The sequence below is a fragment of the Pantherophis guttatus genome, chromosome 1, assembly GCF_059756535.1.
Source record: "Pantherophis guttatus breed Tessera chromosome 1, ASM5975653v1, whole genome shotgun sequence".
NCBI lineage: Eukaryota > Metazoa > Chordata > Lepidosauria > Squamata > Colubridae > Pantherophis > Pantherophis guttatus.
The window spans coordinates 145,607,735-145,620,973 of NC_142063.1; the positions used below are offsets into that span (position 1 = coordinate 145,607,735).

The 13,239-nt window shown below is 43.2% G+C and overlaps 1 protein-coding gene across 2 annotated transcripts in view; it reads left to right on the top strand.

The window, feature by feature from the left end:
• Positions 1–13,239, top strand: part of UPP2 (uridine phosphorylase 2) — a 40,724-nt gene that overhangs the window by 10,922 nt on the left and 16,563 nt on the right. The window contains exon 3 of one of the 2 annotated variants that reach the window (XM_034425528.2): positions 2,933–3,091. In XM_034425528.2, coding sequence (XP_034281419.2) covers positions 2,933–3,091 — 159 coding nt within the window. The remainder of the gene's footprint in view (positions 1–2,932; positions 3,092–13,239) is intronic. The other variant, XM_034425537.2, reaches the window with a different exon arrangement.

Genomic DNA, 13,239 nt, shown 5'->3' on the forward strand with positions numbered 1-13,239 from the left:
ACACTTATGATTTGTGGCATTGATGATTACAAAAAATGCATAATAGTAAAGTGTGAGCTTTCTTATTTTTTTTTATTAGCACTTATTTTTTTATTAGCACTTATATTTGCTGCAAATGAAATTGGACGCTTCTTCTTTCTATTTCTTTTTATTCTTTTTCTCTACTCTTGTTTTTTATTTCCTCTTTATTTCTTTCTACACTGCTTTTACTCTTTATTAGTTTGTATTAATTTTTATGTTCTCTGTAAAACCTTCAATAAATCTTATTTTAAATAAAGTAGAATTGCCTTGCTTCTGAAATCCTTATTTGTGCTGTGTAAGAAAAAGCCCAATGAATTCCTTTAATTTATTTCTGGAAAATATGTGGAACCCAAGCTAAGTATTTAAAAACCCCATTGATTTTAATGGAAGTATTAAGATAAATTAGTTCTTTGAGGTTTATCACACATTTGGAGCACAATCTGAGATGGGTTTATTTTCTCCTGAGGAAATGTGTAGGATTTGAACCTACAGTATGTATTTCTGGTGCTACAAAGCAGTAGGAGTTACAGGAGTCATGGTGGCGCAGTGGTGCAGTGCAGTACTGCAGGCTACTTCTGCTGCCTGCTGCCTGCCTGCAATTTGGCAGTTCGAATCTCACCAGGCTCAAGATTGACTCAGCCTTCCGTCCTTTTGAGTTCAGTAAAATGAAGACCCAGATTGTTGGGGGCAATATGCTGACTCTGTAAACCGCTTAGAGAGGGCTGTAAAAGCACTGTGAAGCGGTATGTAAGTATAAGTGCTATTGCTATTGCTACAAAGTTGTGCAAAACTGTATAGGAATGTCAGCCATTTAGGACCACATGTCATTTTGGACCACAGTAGCTATGTGGGGCAGCAAACGGAGATGTGTTGATTAGTTATCCTCTCGATTCAGAAGTGATTTTTGATTCTTTTCCTGGAATTCCACACCCATTTACACTTGCAATTTCTGACTGCACGTACAGAATTTTGCACCCTTCTTGAAATAATAGAGCAGACCACACACCAATTCAGCATCTGGTTCAACTTTGTTTCTAGCATAAATAACTACTAGCAGTTTATGTGCGGGGCTTGCTTATTTTGCTGGGTTTATTTTCAGCTGAAAATTACAGTCGCTGCAAATAAGGCATTTGGACCGGGGACAAAATTCAGATCTAAAATGCAGACATTGCACATCAAATGTGGAAATTCAGATACATTTTTTGGTGCATGTGCCACTCGTCCCTTCAAAATGTGGGCAGAATTCCAGGCACAATACAGTCCATGTAGAAGCAAATATATAGGGGAGATCTAAAATTGTATAGCCCTGCACCTCTTTTCTTTCTTCTCCCTCCCCCACCCCCTAGTTTTTACTGAATCAAATAATATGCAGGACATAACATTATCCCCACTCCTGTTTCACTTCATTGGATATTCCTGCAGGAGAGGAAACATTTCAATTTTATTTATGTCATGGGTATTAGATTACTAGACCCTCACAACTGGTGAAGCATATAGAAGGGCCCCTTTCGACAGAAATTGTGCATTTCTTATAGCAAAGTTCAGTGGGACACAGCCTGGGCAGCTACCTAATGACCCAAAGTTCCCCAGACCTCTTTTGGCAGTGCTCCACAGCTCTTCAACGATTACATTGCAGAAACACAGCTATAAAATGTATTTATTATTTATTAATCACATTTATGTGGTTACCCGTTTCACAGAAGCAACTCTAGGTGGTATGCAATAATCAGAATGGTATTGATTAGCTAAATGATTACTTTGCATGGCCAGTTTGGTCTAGTGGTGAAAGCATCAGGATAGAAACCAGGAGACTGTGAGTTCTAGTCCTGCCAAAGGCAGGAAAACCGGCTGGGTGATCTTGGGCCAGTCACTCTCTTTCAGCCCAGCCCACTTCACAGGGTTGTTGTTATGGGAAAAGAAGAGGAAGAAGGAGCATTAGGCATATTTGCCACTTTGAGATATTCCTAAAAATAACAAAGGCGGGATTTTAAAAAACAGTAAATTAGTTTTAAAATCTGTACACTGAATCTCTGGTTGAAAAGGTAAAACCAGCCATTTGTGACAGTACTTGAGCCAAAAATACTCTTTTTTAAAAAAATAAAGAAGGCTCACCCTCCCCCAAATTGCTCATCCCTGATTTAGGCCTTCCAATTATCATGACAAAAATAAAACCAGGTTGTTATATTCTGCTCTTTAAGTTGCACCATGACTAAATTCCATGGGATTATCCTGATCAAATCCTGATCAATGAGGACCTCTTGTGTCCCCCTTATGCAGTGGTGAGATGTGTTGAGTAGGTGGATTGAAGAGACTGGAGACAGGCTTCAGACAACAGCTCTTTTATTCAGCAACTATATACAAAACCAGCAGCCCTTTTATGGGGAGCTGTCAGGGAGCTCAGCCAATCATGTTTAAGTATTTTTCCCGCTCAAACAACAGACCAGTGGGAAGATTTAGGCTGTCAGTATCTAACAGGATGCTGCCGGTTTAACAACCGATTCGGTGATCGCTGCACACGCATGCACAGTTTTACAAATACTAACCTTCTGTGTTACCCCTTGGAGTAACACAGCTGAGGTGTGGCAATCCGCTCTGCCATGCCAATCAGTTGAGAAGATAAAGGTAAGTAAAACACAGAGGCAGGCAGGTGGGCCGACCTGCTCGTCGGAGCGAACTGGTTCGCTCCCAGCTGATCGTCGGAACTACCGGTTCTCCCAACTGGTCCAAACCGGTAGAATCCCACCCCTGCCCTTATGGCTCAAGCAGGTCAGGACCATCTTTTAGTTCATGCTTTCAAGTAGGATCTCCTTTTGGATATAAAAAAAAGGCACAAAACCAGTCGGACAGCTTAGCAGCAGTAGATGCAGATGTTGTTGTTGCCGTTGCTGATGCCCTTATCGTCCTTTTGCAGTTTGTCTGTGTGGGAGGAAGCCCCAACAGAATGAAAGCTTTTGCTGAGTTCATGCAGAAAGAACTTGGACACGAAGGAGAGGACAACGACGTGAAAGATATTTGTCCTGGGACCGATCGTTACTCCATGTATAAGGTGGGCCCGGTGCTGTCCATCAGCGTAAGTACCTTACGGGAGAATCCCGGGAACTCCTCTTAATAGTATACAGTATATCTGACCATTCCAGCATACTCTTTGTTCTTTAATGTATGTCTTAAGACTTGTCAGAGGAAGAACCAGATAAAAAGTAAAGAGATCAATGCTGGGGCTCAAGGAACGTCTTTTCAGGCCTTGGTTTAACCGACAAGCATCATTTCTTTGAACCTGAAGCTCCTTCAATCCTTTACACTTTCCACTCTTTCTACCTCACTTGTATGTCGGCAAGAATGCCTAGGGCCATGTTATATAATCTCAGTTTATCCCTTAAGGGGCTAAAGCAGAAAGTTGGAAAGCTGAATAAATTGCTTTTATTAGGAAGCCACGGAGATGCCTCCCCCTCCCTCCACTCCAGCAAGCTTATAAGTGGAACCATTGGGGATAACTGTCTTGAACTGCCATGCCTGCAGACAGCCAGTCCAAGCATGGCTCAGTAATGGAAAAGATGTGGATGAACTGCTACTTTTTATTCAAGACCATAAGACTAAGCATGAATCCCAGGATTGGCCCTTGGCTGTTGATGAGATTTTTTGCATACTGTACCAGTGGTGGGATTCAATTTTTTTTACTACCGGTTCTGTGGGCATGGTGGGCGTGGCATGGCATGGCTTGGTGGACGTGTCTTATTGGGTGTGGCAGGGGAAGGAGACTGCAAAATCCCCATTTCCTCCCAATCAGCTGGGACTTGGGAGGTAGAGAATAGATGGGGGCGGGGCCAGTCAGAGATGGTATTTACCAGTTCTCTAAACTATCCAAAATGTCCGCTACCGGTTCTCCAGAACTGGTCAGAACCTGCCGAAACCCACCTCTGTACTGTACACATAATAGTGGCTTTTTTCACTGTGGTCTGCATGTCTTTCACTGTGCCCGGCTTGTTTTACCACTTTTCATACCTCAGTGAGAATTGCCAGTCAGGTACAACCCTGGCATAGCTAGAGCATATCCAGGAGAAGCTAAGATTTGCCAATGAGAAGGTCCTTCTTTAGACAGGTCAAGCTTGGCAACCATTTACGTCAACTTCCCTGTCCTCCTCCCCCTCCCCCCCAAAAAACCCCTCAGAGTTTAGAGGCAGCAAAATTGTAATATAGCATAATAGCAATAGCACTTAGACTTACCATATTTTTCGAAGTATAAGACGCACCTTTTTCCCCCAAAAAAGAGGGTGAAAATCTGGGTGTGTCTTATACTCTGATTGTAGCCCCGCCCAGCTTCTCAAACGGAGGTTTCAGAGATTGAAAAAAGCCTCTGAAACAGAGCTTCAGAAAAAAGCCTCCGAAACAGAGCTTCAGAAAAAAAAGTCTCTGAAACAAAGTTTCAGAAGCTTCTCTTCTGAAGCTCTGTTTCGGAGGCTTTCAGAGGCAGAAAAAAAAGCAAGGCACAGACTCACAACCAACGAACCTGTTGCTAAAATTCACCTCTGGGAACAGCTGATTGAGGGTATTCCGGGAGGCCGATCCACCCGCCAATCAGCTTTTTTCTTATTTTCCTCCCCAAAACCTAAGTGCGTCTTATACTCTGGTGCATCTTATACTCTGAAAAATACGGTATATACCACTTCACAGTGCTTTACAGCCCTCCCTAAGCCCTCTCTATACCGAGCATATTGCCCCCAACAATCTGAGTCCTCATTGTACCGATCTTGGAAGGATGAAAGCCTTGAGCTGGTGAGAATCAAACTGCTGAATTGCTGGCAGTCGACAGTCAGCAGAATTAGCCTGCATGCAATACTGCATTCTATCCACTGCGCCACCACGGCTCATAAAGGTAATTCATGTTATTGTCACATGACAGTATAAGTGGAGGAGTGAAGATCTTACTTTTTATACTGTTTTCAAAGGTTTTCATTTTAAATTGAAGTAGGACATTTTTTTTGTAATTTTTTTCTGGACCACTTCTCCAGAGGATATTTGCGAGATAAATTTGGAGATAGTTCTGCTGTCCTTTCCTCATTCCTCCCATTTCTCACTCAGAAAGAGAGAATCCCTTAATAAGGAGAATGTTTTCAGCAAAAGATTGCAGTAAATCCCTGGAAGATTCTAAAACAGCTAAAATTCCCTTGCTGTTTTCATCCCATCCTGATTTTAAAAAAAGAAGCAGCTGCAGATGTTTTGATGCTTCCCTATTATGGTCTACAAATTATGTTTTTTTCCCCTATTGAATTTTGATTCTGTTTGAATATTTTTGCCTTTGAAATTCAGGTCACACTATGCCATCTTTGAACCTAACAAAAATTACATCTGGAACAAATCCAGTTGATTCACACAAGCCCAGTTTTCCATGCATTTCACACACACCACAATTCAGCCAATGGAGTATGGGGAAAGGAAACATAGGAAAATGGACTTGTCCTGAGCACCGCCAAAAGGGAAAAAATAAAATACAGAGGACCTGATCCACCAAGCTGAATTTGCAGCTGAATTTTTGTAGAGCCCTGTGTCAGAAGAATAATTTGGACCAGGGCTATGCAAGAATAAATAAATATGAGTTTTAGACAGCTGTGAGGAAAGAAGAAATATTTATTCCTAAAAGCAAACCAGTTTGCATTTAGGGGCAGGCTGCAGAGAAATGGGGCACAGCAGCAAATTTTTATAGGGGGAGCTTGTCCAGAGTGTCACGTGCTGATTCTAGGGTGACATTTGAGGTGTGTGTGTGTGTGTGTGTCTCTCTCTCTCTCTGTATGTGTGTATGTTTATTCTTGTGAACATGCAGTTTCTCTGGGAGACCTAATTTAATTAACTCTATGTTTGTAGACCTTATCCTTTGATATGTGGATTAGGTCTGGGTAAGTTGTTTGAGGAAGTTTGCTAATGTTAATTGATTAAGCCCTGGTGGTGCAGCAGACTAAAGCACTGTTATTGACATCAGCTGCCTGCAATTACTGCATGTTCAAATCTCACTAGGCTCAAGGTTGACTCAGCCTTCCATCCTTTCTAAGGTAGGTAAAATGAGAATCCGGATTGTGGGGGCAATAAGCTGACTTTGTATAAAATATACAAAAGTATGAAGGCTATTGCTTAACGCATTATAAGCTGCCCTGAGTCTCCGGAGAAGGGCGGCATATAAATCAAATCAAAAAATAAAAACTTAGTTTCAGTTTGATTGTAAATTATCTAGTGGAGACACTGATTCTCAGACCATTGTGGATTCTGTAAAATATTTTAAGGGGAAGATGGAAACATTATAAAGAATAAAATATATTTGGATATAAGACTTCTCACACCTGTTACAGATTTTAGGATGGTACCGATTTGGATGAGACACACAGAGCGATGGGCATTGAAGAAATGAGAGCTTAGTATCAAAGTACACTACCCAAAAAAAAAAATGTTTCTTAGTTTGAACAGTTTTATGTTCTTTCATTTATTGTACATTTCCTGTTTCTTATACTGTTTCTAATTACTTGCACTTATCTATCCTAAGTACCCTATTTCTCTTATCTTTTCTCAGATATACTATTTATGCCCAGACCTTCAATCCTTATTCTGTCCATCCTTTTTATTTTCACATTTCCAAGACTTGATCTTCTGCTTCCTCATCACCGTTGTTCCGGCCACATTCTTCAACCTGATCTTTATCTCTCTCCTAACGTGTCCTTTACAGTTACAGATTACAGCAATACCATTCCAAATGCACCGTTTCCCATTAGTTAGCTATTTTATTGCCGTGCCAAAATTCTTCAGACTTTCTTATACCTTCTGATATGTTCTTCATTCTGCTCCGAAGATAATACTACTCTATAGCTGTGACTCTTGTTCTCTATTTTATATGCTATTGGAAAACCTGTAACTCGCTAACTAGGCCGTCTTTTCTGAGATATCCCCTTACTTAAACAGAGGAACAGAATAAGTGGGAAGGGAGCAAACAAGCAGTGGGAGCTTGAGGAATTTCCATCTTCCTACAAGCTTCCCCATTGACAATACTTATGGGCAGCTGGCAGGAAGTATTGGAAATCACTCCTCCTCCTCTTTGGCTGAGCCATGAAACTGCCTGTCACTGTTGAAGGGAAGTGGAACGAAGGCAGGGGTGGGCTGCTAGGGGTTCACAGGGGTTCGGGAAAACCTTTAGCTAAGATTCTGTGCAGTTTGGAGAACCCCCAAATCTCACTTCTGGCTGGGCCCGGCCCGCCCACACTGCCCCACCCATCCCAGGAGTCCCCATACGGCCCATTTTGGATCCAGGTAAGTTCAGGGCGCGCACGGAGACTCAGGGAGAGCGAAAAACAGGCCTACCAGAAGTTAGGGAAGTCCGGCCTCTAAAGGGCCGTTTTTGCCTTCCCAGAGACTGGAGGAAAGCCTCTGGAGTCCAGGAGGCTGACTAGGCCATGCTCACCATGGTGACACCCACCCAGCAACCGAGCAGAGAACCCCTTGCTAAAATTTTTGAAGTCCACCCCTGAATGAAGGGAGCTGTAGATCATGAGGAAAACTGTATCCCTGCTTCCCACCCCATATGTACCTAAGAGCCCCCTCCCTCCAGGAAAGAAGAGGGCTCACCATTGACCGCCAGCATATCCCAGCCAGCCCTACCTTACAAGCAGGCATCTGAATCGCTCCCTCATCCTTCTCTTGCCACCCACCATCATTAAGAGAGTTCATCTTTTGACCAGTTCGGACTGGTTCACAAGAACCGGTAGTAAAACCAGCAGGAGGCTCCGCCCACCCACCCACCCGGATGTCATCATCGGCAATCTGCGCATGCGCAGAAGCAAGGTGCATGCGCGAGCGAAGCAAGTGCTCGTGCCTGATCCCATTGCAAACCAGTAGTAAAGGTAAGTAGAACCCACCCCTGCTCTGTTCCAAGTAGCCACTCACTGCTCACCTGTCAGGCCTTGGGTGTAGGTACCCAAAAGAAGTAGGAAAGGGGGCCAACATATGAGCTTCCCATCTTTCTTTGTGACATGCAGCCTATAGGTTTTTAGGAAGTGCAGCCGGAAGGTGGAGTGGCATTGAAGCAGCCACAACTTTCCCAAATTTCATTCCCACAGGAGCCATGGCATTCTGTAAGTTAGACCATCTGAATTACCTTGGTTCAATCACTGTTGCTCTGTATCTTCCAATTTCACCCAATTGAAGCTTACAAACAGACACAAGAGTTTTGGTAGGGTATAGATTTCTGTTCTTTATTCTCACAACCAAGTTGGTCCTAATCTTTTTACAGACAGACTGTTCTGTCCCCGTCTCACACACGCACACAAACAGACAGCCGGGGGTTAAATAAACTGGCAGACAACCAATTCTTCCGATAAGACGCTTGGCAGCAACCCAGTAGCTGCTTGCCAAGAACTTTACTCAATAAACAAAATATACACAGTCAAGAATTGTCCAGTTCGTAAAATAAATCCAAGGCCGATAATGTTGTTTCCAAAGATGCAATGTGACTCGATAGTAGTTAGTTTTGTCCGTCACAGAGTCTGAATGGCCACCTCACCCCCTTTTATACCCTGTGGGGTGTGGTCCAGTGACTCAGCCTAATCTCTGGCACGCCTTTTCTTCTGTTGCACGCATTTATCTCTGCGACGCTGCCGAGGATCCAGCCAAGACTCATTACCCTCATCACTGTCCACCTGTGGCTGCATGGATGTGCTTGGCCCCAGCCCTATCTCTTGCCCTTCGGCGGATACTGAAGGCATTGCCAGAGAGGAGGGTCCTGGAGAGGGAGGCCTTGCCAACTCCTCTCCTTCACTCTCGGAGTCCGCTCCTGCCGATGACACAGGCTCAGGTAACGGAGCCACAACACAGACCTCACTTGCTGATTGCCTGTTCAGTGACAGTTTGAAGTTACAACAGTGCTGTAAAAGATTTACAACCTTGAAGGTGCAGTCATTGCAGCAACCCCACTGTCATGTGATTGCAATTTGGGCACTAGTTAACCAGCATGCGTTTATGGTGTCACAGCATACCTCGGTTACGCAATTGTCCTTTGTGTCCTTCACTGGCTTCCAATAAGCAAAGTCAGTGGGGAAGCTAGCAAGAAATGTCAAGCCATGGTCATGTGATGTCATGGTGATTTGTTTCACAACCATAGTTGAAGCTGATATTGTAAGTTGGGCATGATTATGTGATGTTTCACTTTACGACAGTTTCAATTAGCAGTGGAGTAGCCAGTCCCAGTTGTGGTCCATAACTGAGGATTACCTGTATTTCCATCCTTCATTTATTCTATAATTCTACACTAAATTTCACTTTTTAATTTCTCTTCTTTTCTCCTTGACTTCTTAGAATAACTCATGACTGCCATCTGTGGTCACTTGGATTTTTGCAGCCCAAATCTGGAAGCTCTTTTTGACGTAATTTCTTTCAAGTGTATTGCAGATATTACATGTTTGCATAGAACCATGACTTGTTCAACTTGGTTTTGTCAAATAAACTCCAATTGGCAGGTTTAGATTACATATCAAGCCACAAACGGTTATTTGTAAGCCACAATTGGTGGTTCACATCATATGCTAAGGAAAAACTCCAGCTATAATATTGCTTAGTGTGTGGTGGGAACCAGATAAAAGAATAGTTTTAATAATGCTATGAAAAATGCAACATAATCCAAACCACATTTATTTTTTAAAAAGATATCAGGAAGATGTTAAAAAGAGCTCTGCTGGATTATAGCAATTGTATGTTACCCAACAACTGATGCTGCTAAGAAAGCCTGGCCAGAACACAATACTTTCTCACTCCTGTTATTCAGAAATGTCAGAAACGACATAATATAGAATACAAAATAACAGTTGGAAGGGACCTTGGAGTTCCAAGCCCCTCCTCAAGCAGGAGACAAATGGTTGTCTAGTCTCTTCTTAAAAACCTCCAGTGAGGGAGCACAAACGATTTCTGGATTTAAGCCATTCCGCTGATTAATTGTTCTCACAGTCAGAAAAATTCTCCTTAGTTCAAGGTTGGTTCTCTCCTTGATAAGTTTTCCTCTATTACTTCTTCTCCTGCCCTCAGCATACTTCCTGTAATGCTGGTTGTTACGGTGTTTCCCCGAAAATAAGACCCTGTCTTATATTTTTTTGAACCTTGAAATAAACGCTTGGCCATATTGCCATGTGCTCAAAAGCCTGATTGGGCTTATTATCAGGGGATGTCTTATTTGGGGGGAAAACAGGGTACCTATAACCTTCAGAATTAGTGGCCATTGATTACTAGATCCTTCATTAATGTTGTCTGGACCTTTTTAGAAGAACTTTAAATTGGTGATCATATTGTGCTTGTGAGTTTCTGGGTTTTTTTTTTTTTTCAGTCAGTGTGAAGCATATTCATGTTGCCAGTTGTCAATTGTCCACCATCCAGCTCACAGGTGTCAAACTTGATCACATCCAGTGGTGGGTTTCTACCGGTTCGCCCCAGTTCGGGTGAGCCGGTAGTGGCGGCGGTGGGAGGCTCTGCCCACCCGCCCGGACGTCATCGCAGACATCATGCACAGAAGTGCCGCACGTGAGCGAAGCAAGTGCGTGCACGTGTGCGCTCCCGGTTCCAAACCAGTAGTGAAGTTAGTGGAACCCACTAACTACTGATCACATCACATGATGTATCATGACGTATCACAACATTTTTTGCCTTTGCTGAGCCTTGGTGGGCATGGCCTGCGCGTGACACATCTGGCCCACGGGCCGCCAGTTTGACACCCCTGATTTCCAACTCCATTGTAGAGCTCCAGGCCTGAGTGATGTCACAAGTGATATCAGGATGACTCCCAAATAACACAAATTACATAATTTGGCCTAAGTATGACTTGAGGTTATGCTCTCTTCCCATTCTCTACAGAGTGTTATTTTTACCAACTTCTTATACTTTCTTATATGTGGGATTCTTTGCTCTCCCAGGACCTGACACCACAGAATAGCAAATCTGTACAAAACACTTTATTACCACACGCACCTTTCTCAGAACAGACTGTTGCTCTGGGTTAACTCTGCCTTTCTAGGCTTTGCAAGAGGATATTGTAACGTAAATAGGTCTTTAATACTCAGTCCCTTAATACTTATCTTTTAATATTCAGATCAAACCAACGTCTCAAAGTCTTTAAAGTAGCATACAACATTTTGTCTTTTCCCAAACATTCTTGCACTAATTAGGATGAGGTGCTGCTTCGGTGTGGTTGCTCCTTTTCTAGTTGCTGCCAAGCTCCAGGCAAAGGTCCCAGCTGGACTCTTACCAGGATATGCTGCTCACTGTAGCTCAGGGGTGTCCAACCTAGGCAACTTTAAGACTTATGGACTTCAAGTCCCAGAATTCCCCAGCTGGTCATGTGGGCTGGGGAATTCTGGGAGTTGAAGTCCACAAGTCTTAAAGTTGCCTAGGTTGGACACCCCTGCTTTAGCTTGTGATCCTTGTAGTTGAACGAAAGTCCTCTTGCCTGCTTGTACTAGTGGAGGTGATGTCAGTCTGCAGACATCACCTCCACTTCCTCATCTGTAGGTGCTTTTCTTTCATCTTTCCTGTTACACACACCTCTTTCCCCACTCTGCTTTAACATTTGCTTTTGTAAGCTCATAGGACTGGGTGGGTGAGGATGCCTCTGGCTGTTAATTCCATCCTTGAAAACACCAGGGTGCAGCTCAGTTAGCACAGGGAGTTGTGTAACATTGGCTTGCATGCCTGTGAGTATCATACTCACAGGCATGAAAGCAGGGATGAAATTTACTTACCTTCGCTACCTGTTTACAAATGTGAGCTCACACATGACACCTCTGCGCATGCGCAGAGGGTCAAAAACGGGACGTGATGACGTCCAGGTGGGTGGGCGGAGCTTCCCGCTGCCGGCTCTACCGATTCGCCCGAACTGGATAGAACTGGCTGAATTTCACCACTGTGTGAAAGCATGATAGAAGCATGATAGAAGTGCCAGGGAAGCATTTCTGCCTGGCCGTAGCTGCTTTTCCAAAGCACAGGTAGCAGTCCCAATTTCACTACCTTATATTATGTGGCCTTGTGTTCAGTAGAGCTTGTACCCTAGCAAATGGTGTAATTTAATAATCTTAAAATAGGTCAAAATCTAAGGCCTAAAATCATCCCAGTGACCCATTTCTTCCACATTTGAAAACATTTTTCAACTCCACCTTTATTCGCTTTAATAACTAATTTGCTAGCAATTTCCCATTTTCTCCTTCCTTCACATACTCTTTGGGCGATTATTGCCAATCTAATGATTCACATATTCAAAATTGCCACTTCTTCTAATTCCAAAAATTGCCTTAGATTGTTCTTGCTATTTCTATTAATTATTTTCCTGCTCTTCAAACACGTGGGATGGAACAGATGTTTAAGCCTTCCAAAGAAATTGCCTGCTTATATTTCTGGGAGAAAAGAGACCGTTAAGATTAATAGGCCAGAAACAAAAATTCAACTCATAAGCTAAAAGGGGTGCTTTATTGCAGCATTGAATACAAGCTGGATCAGACTCAAAGGTGGTGATTTATACTAGTCTCCTCTCTGAACCATATTATCTGTCTTGGGTTACTACTATATACTAACTTTGTAAAGCCTACATGTATTCCTTATTAACAGAGGAGGTGTGCATTTTTGTTCAAGTCAGCAGTAATCAGGGGTGGTATTCACTTACTTTCCCTACCGGTTTGCAATTGTGAGCGCACGCGCCCCGTCCACACATGCGCCCAGCCTTCTCTGCATGCACTTTGCTGGCACGCATGCCTTCCATAAAACCAGGAAGTAATGACACCCGAGCAGGTGGGGGAACTGCACACCGCCGTCGCTACCAGTTCTACAAACCACCTGCCACAATCACTACCGGATCGCCCGATCTGGTCCGAACTGGGAGGATTTCACCCCTGCCTTCCATGTCTCAAAAACGTGCCTAAATAGGATGGCATAGAGCCGGGGCAAGTGGGCAGCCCACCCATGATTTCCGCTACCAGTTCAGGTGAACTGGTCCGAACCGGCTGAATACCACCTCTGGCAGTAATCCAGTTTATAAGGTTAAGATTTGTGCTTACAACCTATTGGACAGAGCAAAGATATTTTATGGAAAGTCTTGATGCTAATGCTCTGTTATCATCTACAAGGAAAATCAGATTTCTCAAATTATAGATGAATGGACTTCAGCTCAGAAGATTCCTGAGGCAATATGACCATCGCAGAGAATTATGAGGCTTGAAG